Raw genomic sequence first — 18524 nt, 5'->3', positions numbered from 1 at the left:
AACGGATGGGCCGCGATCGTCAACGACGTCAAAGGTCTGGTATTTGGTAAGAGATAATGTAACCAGCAATGAGAATTACGCCCAGACTGGGCTAGAAGAAAATATGCCAAACTAGCCCAGCATGCAAGTTCTTTTTATTTTATTTTTTTCAAATATTGCAGTGCACAGATTTTGCTCTGATTTTTTAAAATTTTTATTATGGCTAGAAAAGTCCCATCTGTACAGAAACTCTTCCATTGATAGTTACAGCTACTTGGCCAAGTCTAAACAGAGTTTGGTTGACATGGTTGTCCTCTAGTTGTCCTTTTGCTAATGGACAGGATGGAGAAGACGCTACACACACACACACACACACGCTACACACACTACACACTCACTGTTACGCATAGAGAGTCCATGGGGAGGACAGAGTGGGAACGGATGAGTGAAGCAAACATGGAGGAAGTCTTTCTCAGTCTCGTTCTCCCTCTTTCTCACTTGTCATTTATGTCACTCGTGGCTTCTGAGTGGACATGCCTCTGCAATGTCTTTGTCACCACACATGCCTACACACACACACACACACACACACACACGACCGACCACAGCCGTCGTTCTAATAGGTCCCTTGTCACTCGTAATTAAACAGCGAACAGTAATTTAGGTGTTCATTCTGCTTGCTTCCAGCCCACACACACACCAACACACACACCCGCCCTCATCAAATGAAAGACAGTGTAACGAGCTTGTTTAATGGGACCTCCTTTAGTATGTTTTTAATGTCACTTGGTGTGTGCATGCGTACGTGTGTGAGACCGAGTAATTAATCTATCAGGGCGTGTCTGAGTCTGCTAACCTATAACCCTCCACCCACTGTTCCCCTGTGTTAATTACAGACCTCACACACACACTCTCATTATTCTCTTCATTCAAATCAGTTCATCCATCATTATCTAGCTAGTTGTTGTTCTTTTAACCAAATGAACCAAAGCCAGGTAGAATGAGAACTCCTCATAGACTTTTAATTGGTCAACTAGTGAACCACTACAGTGAACCAAGTTGTGTCCCAAATGTCACCCTGTTCCCTTTATGTCCCTTCATATGGGCTCTGGTCAACAGTAGTGCACTATATAGGGAATAGCACGCCATTTGAGATGCAGCCACTGAGTCAGAGTGTTGTGTACTGTGAAAGGGACAGTCAGTCAGGGACAGTGTGTGTGTTGACTCACACCATAATACTTGCGACAGCTAGATCAATCAATCCTCCTGTAGCCAAGGCTTCACTAGGTAATTGATCTGAATTCGCCAGTGATCGCTCTCCCAATCACATGTACAGATTTGACCATTCATCAACTGGCATTCACGGTTGATTGATGAGTAGTATAATTCTGCAGTTATATCCGTATCACATGGAAGTGGTATTTACAGTAAATGGTTTGTCACCATTAACCACAATATTCTGTTTGAATATGATTGAACATCCTCCCTATTGTTCATCTGTATATTTGTTTACTACTTTATTTATTTGCGTATAATTGCCGACCAGGGATGTCGGATATTTTTTATTTATTAATTTATTTGTTTATTTATTACAGATCTTATTTATGAACAAGATCGATCTTTTTCAAGAGAAGATTTTACATTCGGGGCGGCATCTACGGCTGTATGTGCCGCAGTTCAAAGGTCAGTCACGCTGACCACGCCCTAATATACACACGACACGTGCACCACACATAATAGGTAAAACATATGTGACCAGACTGATAATGCTATTGCAATCCATTGGTGTATGACATGAAATGGCCTTTAATGTTGTCATTGATAAAATAACAATATACAGGCTTGAGATCGGATGAAGCCATTTTGATAAAATGGTGTATTATCATGAAATGTAACTAACTCTGAAAACAGTATTGCCTTACACCCTCTCTTTCTTTCCATCTCCCCCTCGTCTCTGTCTGTCTGTCTCCCTCCTCAGGTGCAGACTGTGACGTGGACGCTGCGGCCCGATACATCGCTGGAATGTTTGTGTCTCTCAACGCCACGCCCAGTAAACTCATCTACCACCACTTCACCACGGCAACGGACACCTCCAACGTACAGATTGTCTTCCAGGTCGTCATGGACACCATCATCAAAGAGAACCTAGAGGCCGTCTCTCTGCTGTGATTGGTTCTAAGAGTTCCTATGAGTTCTAACAGTTCCGATGGTGCTGGTTGGCTTCTGGACTCTGGGGTGAAGTTTCCCTTGGTACAGAGCTAGGCTCAACTTCCCATCACCAAATCATAACCTTAAAGGGTCAATCAGCAGTTGCTACGTCCATTTATGGAATTAACAACTGGCCCATTGATTCTTGAAGAATGTAACTTATAAATGCCTCATGAGCTTAATTCAAAATATAAGCTTGTTTTACTCCAACGCTTGTAAACAACGTAAATGTAAACAAATAGCCTCAACTTGGTTAACTAGAATGTTGACATCATGGATTGACAGTCTTTGCATCCATAGCTCTTGCTATGCATTTGAGAGAGGTTACAATTCTCCAGCCCCATCCCTCAGCTTTTTACCAAAACGGGTGGGGAGTATGCTTTGTTATTGTTTCAACTGCTGATTGCCGCTTTAACCGTTAGCGGGGGAAATGGAAAACCGACCCAAGATCAGTGACTAGGGGCTACGTCACCCTACTCCATTTTCCCGGTTCCGGAAGAAAAGCGTTTTTAAGTGGACTTCATAGTGAAAGACCCCTCTGTTCAGTTCCTCTGGACTTTTTGGAACGAGGAGGAGGTCCATTGGAGAACATTTCACTTCCCTCTCCTTGTTTTTGTGAAAAATCATGGACTATGGTAATATTTATTTGTGTTGTTATGCAACCCTAATCAGAATATGAATAATACATTTTAATTCTTAACATACTTGTTATATTTCTTATTCATTGGAGGGACCCTGTAGATGGTAATGATAGGCTTCCTCTCAGCTTTGGTTGCTCGGTTACAGTCATCCGGCTAAATGCTCACTCAGCTTAGTGCATGTCTTAGTGTGTGTGTGGGCAGGCAGGCGTGAGGATTTACCGTTTGTCCGTTAGATGCGCGGGCAGTGTGCTACTGCGTATTGAGGTGTGGAGTTATGGGTCACTCATCCATACAGACTGTGTGTGTGTGTGTGTGTGTGTGTGTGTGAGGTAAGGGGTTCACTCATCCAAATTGTGTGTGTGTGTGTTAAGGGGTTAACTCATGCATATAGACTGTGTGTGTGTTTTCCTCCCATCCATCAATACCGATCACTCCTTAATGGGACAGAGATCACAGAAAACAACTGGCTTTATTTAACTGCAGTAAATCTCATCACTCTTGTGTCCTGCTCGCTCTCTTTTCCTCTCTCTTCCTCTCTCAAACACCTCTTCCTTTCTCTCTCATCTTTTTCTTAATTTACATGTTTTATTCTGTCATTCATTTGGGGATTTTTGTCTAAGTTGCCCAAATGACAAGTATCTGTTGGAAGACTATTGCTATCAAACTATTTTCTAAGCATTTATGAGAAATAAAATATTCTTACCATTATGTATTTATAAGAATCATTCCTAATTGTGCCCGTTTATGGGGGTCTTGGGGGGGGGATGCCTTTTTATGTAGACCTATATAGTATTTAAATTCTGTTTTATATGATTTCTGTCATCTATTAAAATTTTTATCTTCAGTTTTTGGGTTGAGATTTGGACACAGAATTGGACTATAATTCAGTCGATCTTGTGAAATAACTTGACCTTGGTGTCTTCAGATCAGTTGTCTATGCCAATTGAATAATTATTTGAATGTTTGAGTCGTTTGTTTACTGGCCGTATCGTCATTTTTAGAAAGAAAACAAAGCAGATTTAAGCAATAAGGCCCGAGGGCGGTGTGGTATATGTGCAATATACCACGGCTAAGGGCTGTTCTTAATCACGACGCACTGCGGAGTGCCTTGATACAGCCCTTAGACATAGTATATTTGCCACAAACCCCTGAGGTGCCTTATTGCTATTATAAACTGGTTACCAATGTAATTAGAACAGTACTTTTTGTTATACTCATGGTATATTGTCTGATATACCATGGCTTTCAGCCAATCAGCATTCAGGGCTCTAACTACCCAGTTTAGAATAGGCTATATAGTGCAACTGACTGCAGAAAAATTTGCTTCAATGAGAAACACTGTCAGGATGAAAATACTGAAATATGTGATTTCTGTTGCTGAGGCTTCGAAGTAGGCTAGGTCCTACTGCACAAAAGAACATCTTCATTTGTTTCCACAATGAATATGTAGCCTAGGCTACTATCAGTCAAGCATAAATACAAATGTACACCAATCAAATTAGCAATATTTGTTCATTTTAATAAAATAAATAAAAGTACTTTGACAGGTTCTGCTCAGCAGGCAACGATTTATGAACATTTAATAATGGCCTACATTAGGCAACGCAGGTAACCTACAAGGGTGAGGGTCGGCATAGGAATATAGGGGAGTGTGGGGGGGTTGACAAAAGATAGGTTAGTAGCCTAGTAACAACTTTCTCTCACACACAAACACACATTGCACTTCGGGTTTTTCGTGTTGTCTTTTTTGTTTAGTTTTACACCGCTAGTATTAAACAAACATTATTCATATCCGTTTTTTTTATATATATATAAATGATGAGAAAACATTCAATGTCATCATCAATCAACGGTCCTTCTTTTTCGCTCACGCTGCCTGCGTTCTTGCCCATCTGCCTCGCGGAAAGTCAACTGTTGTTGTTGGCGCCGGCGGAAGATTTGTTGGCCTCACGCGGCCAGGCAGTCCAGCGAGTCGAGCGAGAGGAACACGTCAGCCTTGCACTGGAACGTACTCGTCCCGTCCCGCAGCAGCTCGCAGCTCTTCAGGTTGGGAGAGATGTCTGTCACACAGATAGCCTGAGAGCGAGAGAAACGGCGAGTTAAATGATGTTCAGTCATTAATTGTGGCAAATTAAAGTAGGCCTGTTTGGGGGAAATGTGCTGAAATGTAGAAAAATGGGTACACATTTTCAAGAAATGAAAATAATTTGTACTTCTTGTCACATTGAAATATAGACCGACTACTGAGACATGTTGTCTTGTCAAAGGTTGGTTTTAGTTCAGTTTTGTTTTTGTCACATTCAGGTTGATATTTATAGGCTATTATTTAAGTAGGTCTAGCCTATAGTCTACAATGTATTTTATCGGGCATAAAGACTGCTAAAACGTTTTAATTTCTTTGTGACAGTAGGCAAGTTGCGCGTCTCTTTGGTGCTAAAAGGACAGCGCCTTTTACGCAGTAGTCTGATATCTGGCGCGCTACGTCCTAGTCGATTGCAATTTATATAATCTCACTTTTAAAATATGTTTAAACTTTTAAATGTGACTACGGCACTTTTCCCCAAAAAAATACATTATAACAATGGCAAAATTTGACAATGGCAATCAATTCACTTCATTAATTTGCGTGCAGGTAGGAAGAAATGTACTGTATTTGACCATATATAGGCCTAATAGGGCCTAACATACTCTCTTTGGGTACCATCTACATTAGACTTTAATTCAGTGATTTTACCTCCCAAATCACACTTACCATGTTTTTGAGCACGGGGGTCTGTCGGTTACCGTCAGTCACCAAGTTGTTCTCGGTGCCGGTGTTCTCCCCGCTGTCCATCACCGTTTCTTCTGACTCAGACCTCCGGATGTACGGGGACCTCCGGATCCCGGACAGCAGACCCGAGGCTCGGCCGACCGAGTGGTAGCTCGGTCCGGTGGACTGCTTGTACCACGCCTCAATAGGGTGGCACGAGATAAGCATGGAGATACCGACGCACACCACGGCGAATCTAACAGACCTCTCCATCTCGGGACGCTTTTTTACGCAGCTGGATGGAATGTTGGTTTGACGGTTGGTTGTGGTTCGGTTGTCGTCGGGATGTTTTTGGTTCTTCTGTTCTTGTCTTCTTCTCTGGTGAGCTGTAGCCTAGGTTACCAATATCAACTGACGTTCTTGTTGGCCGGTTCTTCCGTTGGTTGTGTGTTCTCGAATGTTGTGGCCGTTTATATAGGCGCGCGGCACGATCGTGACCTGTCGATTGGATCAGAAGGATTCAATGATTCATCTTTACGCACGCAGATGAACAATCCAATCCGGATTTATGCGTTTTCTCTTTCCCCCTGTGTTTGGGGAGGTAGGGGGAGGTTGACATAGTGACATCACACCGAGCCTCATAATCTGTTTCTTGAGAAAACTCGAAAGTAAATTACGTTTATTGGCATATGGCTGGAATTTCGTCATGAATGGTCCAACTTCAGATGCTTCAACTTTACAGAACTGGGAGAGAAAGAGAGACACTCCACTGAGTGGATTAGTGAATGTGTTCAAATGCTCGTAAATTATAGGCTATCCTAAAAAGCACACGTTTTCAGTTAGCTTGTTAGTTTATCCTTCGGTAGAACTCCGTACCTCCACAACAGTGTAAATAAGATCCCCATGTTTAGATAACAGCCTATATAACCAATGAATGGTGTGGCTGCTGAACAAGTTGAGGAGACTAAATGACTTGGTGTTACCTTAGATTCTAAACTGTCATGGTCAAAACATGTAGATTCAATGGTTGTAAAGATGGGGAGAGGTCTGACCGTAATAAAGAATGCTCTGCTTTTATGACACCTCACTCAAAAAGCAAGTGTAGGCTCTAGTTTAGTCTTATTGCCCAGTCGTGTGGTCAAGCTGCAGCTGGCCCAGAATAGAGCGGCACGTCTTGCTCTTCATTGTAATCAGGGGGCTCAATTTGCACACAGCTCTGACACACACACTTAACCCACTAGACATGTCACCAGGGGTCTTTGGTTTTACAGTCCCCAAATCCAGAACAAATTCAAGAAAGCGTACAGTATTATATAGAGCCATTATTGAATGGAACTCCCATCTTAGTGCTTAAATGAACAGCAAACCTGGTTTCAAAAAACAGATAAAGCAACACAAGGCACAACGCCTCTCCCCTAGTTGATAGTTTGGGTGTATGTATTGATATGTAGGCTACATGTGCCATTTTCTTTTTTTAATGTATGTAGTTCTGTCCTTGTCTATTACTGTTCTGTATTATGTCATGTTTCATGTTCTGTGTGGACCCCAGGAAGAGTAGCTGAAGCTATCGCAACAGCTAATGGGGATCCTAATAAAATACCAAATATCACCTTGTCGCCCGCCCATACATGACCAAATGGGGAAATAATAATTACGCATAGGCTCCATTAACCTAGATAACTTTTTTTTTTACTTAAAAGTGCTGATCAAAGGCCATCTCCAATATCGGAGAGCAGATCATCAATAATCTGACCATATAACGCTAATGGAACTGAGTAGTCTATGATTTAAAACGAATCGATTAATCAAATTGTCTGTGGTTCTTGTGATTCAGCCAGATCTGATGGTAGCCAACTTGTTGTGTGATCTTCATGCAACAGGCTGATATAATATAGCCTAGAAACAATCCTAGCAAGCCAGCTGCTTGGAATAAAAAGGTCTGTAAATAAAACAGAACATTTGTTTCCTTCTTACATTTCCCTTCATCCCATCCCCAAATATAAGTTTGATACCAAAGAGAAAGAGACTTTAAACTGTGATGCTCCAACTAGTTCATATAACTATATCAGCTTTTAAGAACTTAAATACTGATGACAGTATTATGAAAAAAATTATAAACAGGAGAAGCAAGAAAATACTTTATTTTACAAAATACATAAAATCTCAACATCTAGATGTTGTCAAACTGAAATCATACAAAACATACATTGTATGAAACCCAGTACATTTGCACTGAAGCCTTACCACATTTTTTTTTTTTTTTTCAGCCATAAATGGTCATCATAATCATAACCCATAGTTCTTCCTGTTCAGGTCACGAGGTGGTTTCTGGTCAAAACTCCTGGCCCTATAGTCATAACTCATGGGTTATAACTCACATTAAAATAAAGACAATTGTGGCTGCACAGAATCCCCAAGTACCTCTTTAATGGCCACATGTACTCTTGACCTCTACCTGTTACAGCCAGAAAAGGATGGGCCATCGCAGGAGCCGGATTCCTCTCCATCTTACTTCCTAGATTCCTTCTTTCTAGGGAGATGTTCCTGGCCACTGTGATTCTTCTTCTGCATTGATTGCTCTGTGGAGGTTCAGGCCAGCTAACTATGAAGCACATTGTGACTACTGCTTATGTTAAAAGGGCTTTATAAAATAAATATGATTGATTGTGGAACAATCATTGTCCAGTTGTGGTCTAGTTGCGGTCAGACTCCGTTGTAGAGCGGTCGACAGTGTGGTTCCAGTTTGTCCTCCAACACAGCGTCTGGTCCACAGACCCAAGGATCCCCAGTGTCCCACTGCCACTTCAGCAGCCTGGCAACATAACATTAGGAAATAAATAACATAACAAATAACATAAGATATAACATAAGAAATACCCCCAAGGGGAAAATGGTTTGGCTTTCTCGAAATTCCCAAGTTTTCCTGAAATGTTTGAAGGATTCCATATTTCTTGCTTATTCCATCCTGATTTGGGGAATCTTCCAACCCCGATTTCTGGAAAACCTGGGAATGTTTGGAAAGTTACCGGAATTTTGCAACCCTGCATAATATCCATATCGATATACAATAATCGATCCATAATATCCATATTGATATACAATAATCGATCCATAATATCCATATTGATATACAATAATCGATCCATAATATCCCTATAGAACAGTGATACTAACCTGTGTCTGAGGCTCTCCAGGACCGGGGCGAGAGCCGGGTCCCCAGCCAGGTTCACAGTCTCCTCTGGGTCCGACCGCAAGTCAAAAAGCTCCCAGCGGTCCCTGTAGTAGTCATAGAAAGATGTTTTGCCAGGGTTAGAGGTTCCAAGCCCATTCTATCAATTATATATCTATGGCAGTAGAAAAGTAAACAAGTATTTTTGCACAACCGTGGTATATTTAAGCAATAAGGCACGAGGGGGTATATGGCCAATATACCACGGCTAACGGCTGTTCTTATGCACGACGAATAAATAAAAATCCTCAATCTACACACAATACCCGTAATGACAAAGCGAAAACAGGTTTTTAGAAATGTTTGCAAATGTATTACAAATAAAAAAAAGATACCTTACTTACATAATTATTCAGAACCTTTGCTATGAGACTCAAAATTGTGCTCAGTTCCATTCTGTTTCCATTGATCATCCTTGAGATGTTTCTACAACTTGATTGGAGTCCACCCGTGGTAAATTCAATTGATTGGACATGATTTGGAAAGGCACACACCTGTCTATATAAGGTCCCACAGTTGACAGTGCATGTCATAGCAAAAACCAAGCCATGAGGTTGAAGAAATTGTCCGTAGAGTTTCAAGACAGGATTGTGTCGGAGCACAGATCTGGGGAAGGGTACCAAAACATTTATGCAGCATTGATGGCCCCCAAGAACACAGTGGCCTCCATCATTCTTAAATGGAAGAAGTTTGGAACCACCTAGACTCTTCCTAGAGCTGGCCGCCTGGCCAAACTGAGAAATCGAGGAAAAAGGGCCTTGGTCAGGGAGGTGACCAAGAACCCAATGGTCACTCTGACAGAGCTCCAGAGTTCCTCTGTGGAGATGGGAGAACCTTCCAGTAGGACAACCATCTCTGCAGCACTCCACCAATCAGGCCTTTATGAGTAAATGGTCTGAATACTTATGTAAATGTAATATTTCAGTTTTTTTATTCACAAACATGTCTAAAAACCTGTTTTTGCTTTATCATCATGGTTTTGTGTGTAGATTGATGAGAAAACCCCACCAATTTCATCAATTTTAGAATAAGGCTGTAACGTAACAAAATGTGGAAAAAGTCAAGGGATCTGAATACTTTCCGAACGCACTGTACATACGGCTGAAATGTTGTTTCAGCCAATCAGCATCCAGGACCCAAAGTTCCCGGTTTATAGTCTAGTATTATAGTGTTCGGTGTATCGGTCTAAGCTCCTGACTCCGAACCACACACGCCACCTCAGCGACGGGGGTTCTCTGGGGTTTCTACACCCCTCTCTATGTCCATCTGCCTATCTGTAATTACATCTGTCCTCTCAACTCAGATACATAAAGGGATCTCCTTCAAAAAGTACCTGTAGTAGTATTGTTGCAGGGAGGGTCTTGAACCAGCCTGTGGGCCACCTGGCCAGGGTGTTATTCAGATATATAGTATAATAGTGTATAATATAATAGTGTATATAATAGTATTATAACAGTACCTGTAGTAGTATTGTTGCAGGGCCTTGAACCAGCCTGTGGGCCGCCCGGCCAAAGTGTTATTCACATATATAATATAGTATAATAGTGTATAATATAATATAGTATAATATAGTATAATAGTGTATACAATAGTATTATAACAGTACCAGTAGTAGTATTGTTGCAGGGTCTTGAACCAGCCTGTGGGCCGCCCAGCCAGGGTGTTATTCAGATATATAGTATAATAGTGTATAATATAATAGTGTTTAATATAGTGTAATAGTGTATAATATAATAGTGTATAATATAATAGTGTATATAATAGTATTATAATAGTACCTGTAGTAGTATTGTTGCAGGGTCTTGAACCAGCCTGTGGGCCGCTCGGCCAGGGTGTTATTCAGCAGGTCCTGGAAGGTGGGAGAGACATAGAAGTCCTGGTCTATGGGGAAGGGCATGCGGTAGTGGAGGTTGTGGAGCAGGCGGTACGCCCCCTGGTGGATGGAGCGGATAGGGTAGTACATGGTCACCTCATGGAGGGACTGGCTGCCGTAGACAGTGTGGAAGAACAAAGAAGAGATAAATAATCCAAAGTACAATGTAGTAATGAGTAATTACAATACTTGTTAGACTGAAATAATAATTAAACAGTAATAAGGACCCTGTAATGTAAAGTGTTACCTAATACACACAAATAAAGAAAGAAATTCACACTATGGGCCAGTTTCCCAGACACAGATTCTAACTAGTCCTGAACTAAAAATCATTCTCAATGGAGAATCTGCATGGAACATGCTGTTAAGTCCAGGACTACAGTAGGTATAATCACTGGGAAACCACCCTATATATAGTCTCAGTGGTTTACTGGTTATAACACCAACATCTAACACACCGTGCCTTCCTTCCTTTGTACCTGGCGTAGACGGTGTGCCAGGCGGCGGGGGAGGGTTTTACCTGGCGTAGACGGTGTGCCAGGCGGCGGGGGAGGGTTTTACCTGGTGTAGACGGTGTGCCAGGCGGAGGGGGAGGGTTTTACCTGGCGTAGACGGTGTGCCAGGCGGCGGGGGAGGGTTTTACATGGCGTAGACGGTGTGCCAGGCGGCGGGGGAGGGTTTTACCTGGCGTAGACGGTGCCAGGCGGCGGGGGAGGGTTTTACCTGGTGTAGACGGTGCCAGGCGGCGGGGGAGGGTTTTACCTGGTGTAGACGGTGTGCCAGGCGGGGAGGGTTTTACCTGGCGTGAGACGGTGTGCCAGGCGGAGGGGGAGGGTTTTACCTGGTGTAGACGGTGTGCCAGGCGGAGGGGGAGGGTTTTACCTGGCGTAGACGGTGTGCCAGGCGGCGGGGGAGGGTTTTACCTGGCGTAGATGGTGTGCCAGGCGGCGGGGGAGGGTTTTACCTGGCGTGAGACGGTGCCAGGCGGCGGGGGAGGGTTTTACCTGGTGTAGACGGTGTGCCAGGCGGGGAGGGTTTTACCTGGCGTGAGACGGTGTGCCAGGCGGCGGGGGAGGGTTTTACCTGGCGTAGACGGTGTGCCAGGCGGCGGGGGAGGGTTTTACCTGGTGTAGATGGTGTGCCAGGCGGCGGGGGAGGGTTTTACCTGGTGTAGACGGTGCCAGGCGGCGGGGGAGGGTTTTACCTGGCGTAGACGGTGTGCCAGGCGGCGGGGGAGGGTTTTACCTGGTGTAGACGGTGTGCCAGGCGGCGGGGGAGGGTTTTACCTGGTGTAGACTGTGTGCCAGGCGGAGGGGGAGGGTTTTACCTGGCGTAGACGGTGTGCCAGGCGGCGGGGGAGGGTTTTACCTGGCGTAGACGGTGCCAGGCGGCGGGGGAGGGTTTTACCTGGTGTAGACGGTGCCAGGCGGAGGGGGAGGGTTTTACCTGGTGTAGACGGTGTGCCAGGCGGAGGGGGAGGGTTTTACCTGGCGTAGACGGTGCCAGGCGGAGGGGGAGGGTTTTACCTGGCGTAGACGGTGCCAGGCGGAGGGGGAGGGTTTTACCTGGTGTAGACGGTGTGCCAGGCGGGGGGGAGGGTTTTACCTGGTGTAGACGGTGTGCCAGGCGGAGGGGGAGTGTTTTACCTGGTGTGAGACGGTGTGACAGGCGGCGGGGGAGGGTTTTACCTGGTGTAGACGGTGTGCCAGGCGGGGGGGGAGGGTTTTACCTGGCGTAGATGGTGTGCCAGGCAGTGGGGGAGGGTTTTACCTGGCGTAGACGGTGTGCCAGGCGGCGGGGGAGGATTTTACCTGGCGTAGACGGTGTGCCAGGCGGCGGGGGAGGGTTTTACCTGGCGTAGACGGTGTGCCAGGCGGCGGGGGAGGGTTTTACCTGGCGTAGACGGTGTGCCAGGCGGAGGGGGAGGGTTTTACCTGGTGTAGACGGTGTGCCAGGCGGCGGGTGAGGGTTCGGAGACGAGGGCAGGGAGGAGGGAGCGGCCTGTGAGGCTGACAGGGGTGGTGGGGGTGCCCGGGAGGCAGTATGAGGGGTATGGGATGGAGAACCAGTCCAGTAAGGTGGGGGTGATGTCTAGAGGGAGAGAGAGATGGTTAGGTTCTATCACAATTTATCTTCCTGTGACTTCTCACATCCCTCCCTCATGCTCCCCCTCTCTCACCCAGTAGACGGACGTAGGTCTGGCTGGTCCCTCCCTCCCTGTCAACTCTCTCCACCCTCTGAGACAGAGGAGAGGTGAGGCCTTGAAGGCTAAATTGAGAAAATCCCTCCTCTCCTCCTTTCCTCCTCACCCAGTAGACTGAGAAGCGTAGGTCTCTGGTACACAGTGGTAACCACATGCCTCCATACATCCACTCTCTCCCCCTATCGTCACACCAGTAGACTGACGTAGGTCTGGCTGGTCCCTTCCCTCCCTCTCCCTCCTCACCCTCCCTCCCTCCCTGCCTCTCCCTCCCTCCCTCCCTCCACATCTCTCCCCTCCCTCCAACCACAGTCTCAGCCTGACGTAGGCCTGGCTGGTCCCTCATCCTTCTCAAGCTACACCGTCCTCCCTCCCTCTCACCCAGTAGACTGATGTAGGCCTGGCTGGTCCCTCCCTCCCTCTCTCCCAGTAGACTGACGTAGGCCTGGCTGGTCCCTCCCTCCTACTCCACCTCTCTCCCTCCCTCTCACCCAGTAGACTGACGTAGGCCTGGCTGGTCCCTCCCCTGCTCCCCCTCTCTCCCTCCCTCTCACCCAGTAGACTGACGTAGGCCTGGCTGGTCCCTCCCTGCTCCCCCTCTCCCCTCCCTCTACCCAGTAGACTGACGTAGGTCTGGCTGGTCCCTCCCTCCTGCTCCCCCTCTCTCCCTCCCTCTCACCCAGTAGACTGACGTAGGCCTGGCTGGTCCCCTCCCTCTCCCTCTCACCCAGTAGGCTGACGTAGGCCTGGCTGGTCCCTCCCTCCTACCCTCTCCCTCCCTCTCACCCAGTAGGCTGACGTAGGCCTGGCTGGTCCCTCCCTCTCCCCTCTCTCCCAGTAGACTGACGTAGGCCTGGCTGGTCCCTCCCTCCCTCTCACCCAGTAGACTGACGTAGGCCTGGCTGGTCCCTCCCTCCCTCTCACCCAGTAGACTGACGTAGGTCTGGCTGGTCCCTCCCTTCTGCTCCCCCTCTCTCCCTCCCTCTCACCCAGTAGACTGACGTAGGCCTGGCTGGTCCCTCCCTCCCTCTCTCCCAGTAGACTGACGTAGGCCTGGCTGGTCCCTCCCTCCCTCTCTCCCAGTAGACTGACGTAGGCCTGGCTGGTCCCTCCCTCCCTCTCTCCCAGTAGACTGACGTAGGCCTGGCTGGTCCCTCCCTCCCTCTCACCCAGTAGACTGACGTAGGCCTGGCTGGTCCCTCCCTCCTGCTCCCCTCTCTCTCCCTCCCAGTAGACTGACGTAGGTCTGGCTGGTCCCTCCCTCCCTCTCACCCAGTAGACTGAAGTAGGCCTGGCTGGTCCCTCCCTCATGCTCCCCCTCTCTCCCTCCCTCTCACCCAGTAGACTGACGTAGGTCTGGCTGGTCCCTCCCTCCCTCTCACCCAGTAGACTGACGTAGGCCTGGCTGGTCCCTCCCACCTGCTCCCCCTCTCTCCCTCCCTCTCACCCAGTAGACTGACGTAGGCCTGGCTGGTCCCTCCCTCCCTCCCCCTCTCTCACCCAGTAGACTGACGTAGGCCTGGCTGGTCCCTCCCTCCTGCTCCCCCTCTCTCCCTCCCTCTCACCCAGTAGACTGACGTAGGCCTGGCTGGTCCCTCCCTCCTGCTCCCCCTCTCTCCCTCCCTCTCACCCAGTAGACTGACGTAGGCCTGGCTGGTCCCTCCCTCCCTCTCACCCAGTAGACTGACGTAGGCCTGGCTGGTCCCTCCCTCCCTCTCACCCAGTAGACTGATGTAGGCCTGGCTGGTCCCGCCCTTATGCTGCCCCCTCTCTCCCTCCCTCTCACCCAGTAGACTGACGTAGGCCTGGCTGGTCCCTCCCTCCCTCTCACCCAGTAGACTGACGTAGGCCTGGCTGGTCCCTCCCTCCTGCTCCCCCTCTCTCTCACCCAGTAGACTGACGTAGGCCTGGCTGGTCCCTCCCTCCTGCTCCCCCTCTCTCCCTCCCTCTCACCCAGTAGGCTGACGTAGGCCTGGCTGGTCCCTCCCCATCTCTCCCTGTGTTCAGGTGATGACACCAACATGGGTTCTGCGGTGCCTGATCCGTACAGGTTGGTGCGTCCGTTGGGGAAAGGGATACCGTTATCAGAGCTGTAGATCACCAAGGTGTCATTCTCATAACCAGCCTCCCTCAACTCAGCCAGCACCAGACCAATACCTATGGGAGACAGTAGAGGATACATGGTGAACAGTGCCCCATGGTGGCGGTGGGGTTATGGTATGGGCAGGGATAAGCTACGGACAGCGAACACAATTGCATTTTATCGAAGGCAATTTGAATGCACAGAGATACCGTGACGAGATCCGGAGGCCCATTGTTTTTAAGGTAATGTGACCAACAGGTGCACATCTGCATTCCCAGTCATGTGAAATCCATAGATTAGGGCCTAATGAAATTATATCAACCGACTGGTTTCCTTTCCTTGAACTGTAACTCAGACAAAATCTTTCAAATTGTTGCATGTTGCGTTTATTTTTGTTCAGTATAGTTTGTGAAATGTAGAAAACAGAACTCTGAATGGGTCATGTGATGAGCGATTGCGCTGACTCCCGCCATTAGATCATTTTGGTACAGTGTGTCAATTTATCTGATAATCAGCTGTTGTCAAACACGTGAGTCGGGAAAAGACGAGTGAATTCTACTAGATCAAACGGCGAAATGAGTATGCAGTTTAAGTATGTAGTACGCTAGTGTGGGTATTCAGACACGGCCATGGATGGATTAATGGTGTAGAACCAGACTAATACCTACAGCGGAGAAGTTTACTTGTCATGTATTAGCTATGTAATAAATAGATATCTAATATACGTCTGTGTGTGTTCTAGCATGCATGTGTGTGTCGGTGTGTGTGTTTGTTCCTCTCTCTATTCATGTCGGTGTGTGTGTTTGTTCCTCTCTCTATTCATGTCGGTGTGTGTGTTTGTTCCTCTCTCTATTCATGTCGGTGTGTGTGTGTTCTTGCATGCATGTGTGTGTCGGTGTGTGTTCCTCTCTCTATTCATATCGGTGTGTGTGTGTGTTCCTCTCTCTATTCATGTCGGTGTGTGTGTTGTTCCTCCTCTTACCCTGGTCCAGTCTGCTAACTGTAGTGTACTGGGCAGCCAAATCAGCTCTCGCTACAGGGGTGTCTGGGACGAAGTGGGGCACCTGGGTAAGTGTTATATTACATATGATATTATATTCAATGAAATAATTAATGATAGTTCTCTCAAATAGCAGGTGGAAAGTGATATACTGTCTTAGAATAGATTAGAGTAGAACAGAGTACAACAGAACCAGCACCAAATCCTTACCTTGACTTGGTCTGGGGTGTAGTATTCTGGCTTCCAATCTGGAATCCTCCCCATTCCACTCTGGCCGTTCCCAAACTTCTCACAGAATGCTCCGTACTGCGGTTGGGAATGTCCACAGCGGTGGGTGTCATGGAACGCTACATACAAGAAGAATGGTCTCTCTTCCTCTTCCTTTCTCTGGGTCTGGAAGAACTTCCTGACCAGTAGTTTGATCCGGGTGATATTCCGACCCACCTAGTAGTAGTAGCAGCAGTAGTAGTAGCAGTAGTAGTAGCAGCAGTAGTAGTAGTAGCAGCAGTAGTAGTAGTAGCAGCAGTAGTAGTAGTAGCAGCAGTAGTAGTAGCAGCAGTAGTAGTAGTAGCAGTAGTAGCAGCAGTAGTAGTAGTAGCAGCAGTAGCAGTAGTAGCAGCAGCAGTAGTAGTAGCAGCAGTAGTAGTAGCAGCAGCAGGTAGCAGTAGTAGCAGCAGCAGTAGTAGCAGCAGCAGTAGTAGCAGCAGCAGTAGTAGCAGCAGCAGCAGTAGTAGTAGCAGCAGCAGCAGTAGTAGCAGCAGCAGCAGTAGTAGTAGCAGCAGTAGCAGTAGTAGTAGTAGCAGCAGTAGTAGCAGTGTAGTAGTAGTAGTAGTAGCAGTAGTAGTAGTAGCAGCAGTAGTAGCAGCAGCAGTAGTAGTAGTAGCAGTAGTAGTAGTAGTAGCAGCAGTAGTTGTAGTAGTAATAGTAGCAGCAGTAGCAGTAGTAGTAGTTGTAGTAGTAATAGTAGTAGTAGTAGTTGTAGTAGTACAATTTGTTTGAGCTGATTAAATGTTTATTAATTATACACCAATTTACAATCATAAATTGTCATAAAATAATAAGATCCTAAAATAGCATAATAACGCTAAACAAACAATATATAAAATAATGATTTAATAATTCTACCTGAAGTACAGAGTTGTTTTCCTCTGTGTAGGCGAAGTCAAAGGGATAGACAGGGCCAGGGCCTACGTGTTTCTTCCCAATTATCCCTGTATGGAGGAGGAATAGGGAAACTGGTACTCTGGTACACTCCATCAAAACACACATGTACGCACACACGTGTCATGCGTGTGTGTGCGTACGTGTGATGATGAGTATGTGTTATCTACCGTGTGTGTGTGTGTGTGTGTGTGTGTGTGTGTGTGTGTGATGATGAGTGTGAAGGGTGAATGTGTGTTACCTACCTGTGCGTATGTTAGCTTGGCCCAGCAGTAGAGGTAGGCTTTGTACTCCGTCAAACGAGTTGAAGTGATGGACTCCCTGGTGCAGGCCGTACATACCATTCTGATGCTGAGGACAGAGGAACACGGGAAAACAAAATGGATGAATATTAGACCTGCCCTGGAAGGCAACCTATTCCCTATATGGCTCTGGTCAATAGTAGTGCACTGTATAGGGTATAGTGTTCCATTTGGGATGTAGCCACTTTATGTTGCTGTATGCGTCATGAAGAAAAATTACAATAGGAGTGTGTACCAAAGGGCACCCTGTTATTTAGTACACTACTTTTGACCAGGACCCATAAGGAGGAGGTGAACACACACCACACACACACTTTTTCCTCTCTCTCGCTCTTGCTTTCTCTGTCTATACACACACAAGAAACACACACACACCTACCTGCGGCAGGCCTGTCAGTATGGTGGATCGGCTGGGAGAACAGCTACTAACGGAGGTGAAGGCATTCTGGAACACCAGGCTGCGTCGACCCAGGGCGGCTAGGTGAGGCGTACGGACCACGGTGTTGTTATAGACCGACGTCTCGAAGCCTGCGTCGTCCGCTGAGAGAACGAGGGAGGAAGGGAGTGGGGGAGTGGAGAGAAAGTGAAGGGGGGGGGGGATGAAGTGTGTAGACCTAGTAGCTAAGTAGATCAACTGATGTAAAAAACTCACAAATATATCTGATCGAACTCATTGACACGCAGTGACAACACGGATATTTGATGAAAGCAACTGCAGTTAATATAACCCAAAGCATAAAGAGACTTACCGATAATAAGAAGAACATTTCTCTTCTTGCACTCTCCAACACAGCATATTACCGCCAGCAACAAAACTAACACATTATGACCAACGGCCATATCCGTCTCATAAAGTTCAAAATCATAAACACAACCTTTTCAGTTGCAGTAAATTGCAGAGTCCACTTTTTAAGAAAATATAGCATCAGCTCTATAAAGCTTATCTCAAACACTACCGTCAAAGTGTTTGTTTGACATTATTGACATATTCTACATTGAAGTAAGCCTATCCTCTATTTACTGATTACTCTCGCAATAATCAATATTTTGTTTTCTCTTTATCAAAGAAACTGCAGTGTGAAAATCAATTTCATTTACT

General features: G+C 46.5%; 3 protein-coding genes across 4 annotated transcripts in view; 1 reads left to right on the top strand and 2 right to left on the bottom strand.

Moving 5' to 3' along the window:
* Positions 1 to 3536, top strand: part of LOC106591866 (guanine nucleotide-binding protein G(o) subunit alpha) — a 33066-nt gene extending 29530 nt beyond the window's left edge. For both annotated transcript variants that reach the window (XM_045690868.1, XM_045690867.1), the window contains exons 8-9: positions 1575 to 1662; positions 1958 to 3536. In XM_045690868.1, the coding sequence (XP_045546824.1) occupies positions 1575 to 1662; positions 1958 to 2148 (279 nt within the window). In that variant the 3' untranslated portion in view covers positions 2149 to 3536. The remainder of the gene's footprint in view (positions 1 to 1574; positions 1663 to 1957) is intronic.
* Positions 3537 to 4321: 785 nt separating this feature from the next.
* LOC106591882 (neuropeptide B) lies at positions 4322 to 6128 on the bottom strand. The gene is made up of 2 exons (XM_014183155.2): positions 5581 to 6128; positions 4322 to 4904 (listed from the first exon to the last, which is right to left on the bottom strand). The coding sequence occupies exons 1-2, from the start codon at positions 5848 to 5850 to the stop codon at positions 4776 to 4778; spliced, it is 399 nt and encodes a 132-aa protein (XP_014038630.1). The 5' UTR covers positions 5851 to 6128; the 3' UTR covers positions 4322 to 4775.
* Positions 6129 to 7700: 1572 nt separating this feature from the next.
* On the bottom strand, positions 7701 to 18479 carry sphm (N-sulphoglucosamine sulphohydrolase). Its single transcript, NM_001140312.1, is given in 11 exon segments — positions 7701 to 8389; positions 8752 to 8853; positions 10585 to 10791; positions 12614 to 12770; positions 14833 to 15036; positions 15945 to 16026; positions 16173 to 16406; positions 17088 to 17173; positions 17369 to 17474; positions 17805 to 17965; positions 18175 to 18479. Coding segments are annotated over 11 exon segments (1539 nt in total). The 5' UTR covers positions 18266 to 18479; the 3' UTR covers positions 7701 to 8280.
* Positions 18480 to 18524: the final 45 nt, after the last annotated feature.

Source organism: Salmo salar, chromosome ssa12 (assembly GCF_905237065.1).
Source record: "Salmo salar chromosome ssa12, Ssal_v3.1, whole genome shotgun sequence".
Classification (NCBI taxonomy): domain Eukaryota; kingdom Metazoa; phylum Chordata; class Actinopteri; order Salmoniformes; family Salmonidae; genus Salmo; species Salmo salar.
The sequence above is the reverse complement of the archived record's forward strand: the minus strand, read 5'-3'. Positions and strand labels throughout refer to the sequence as shown.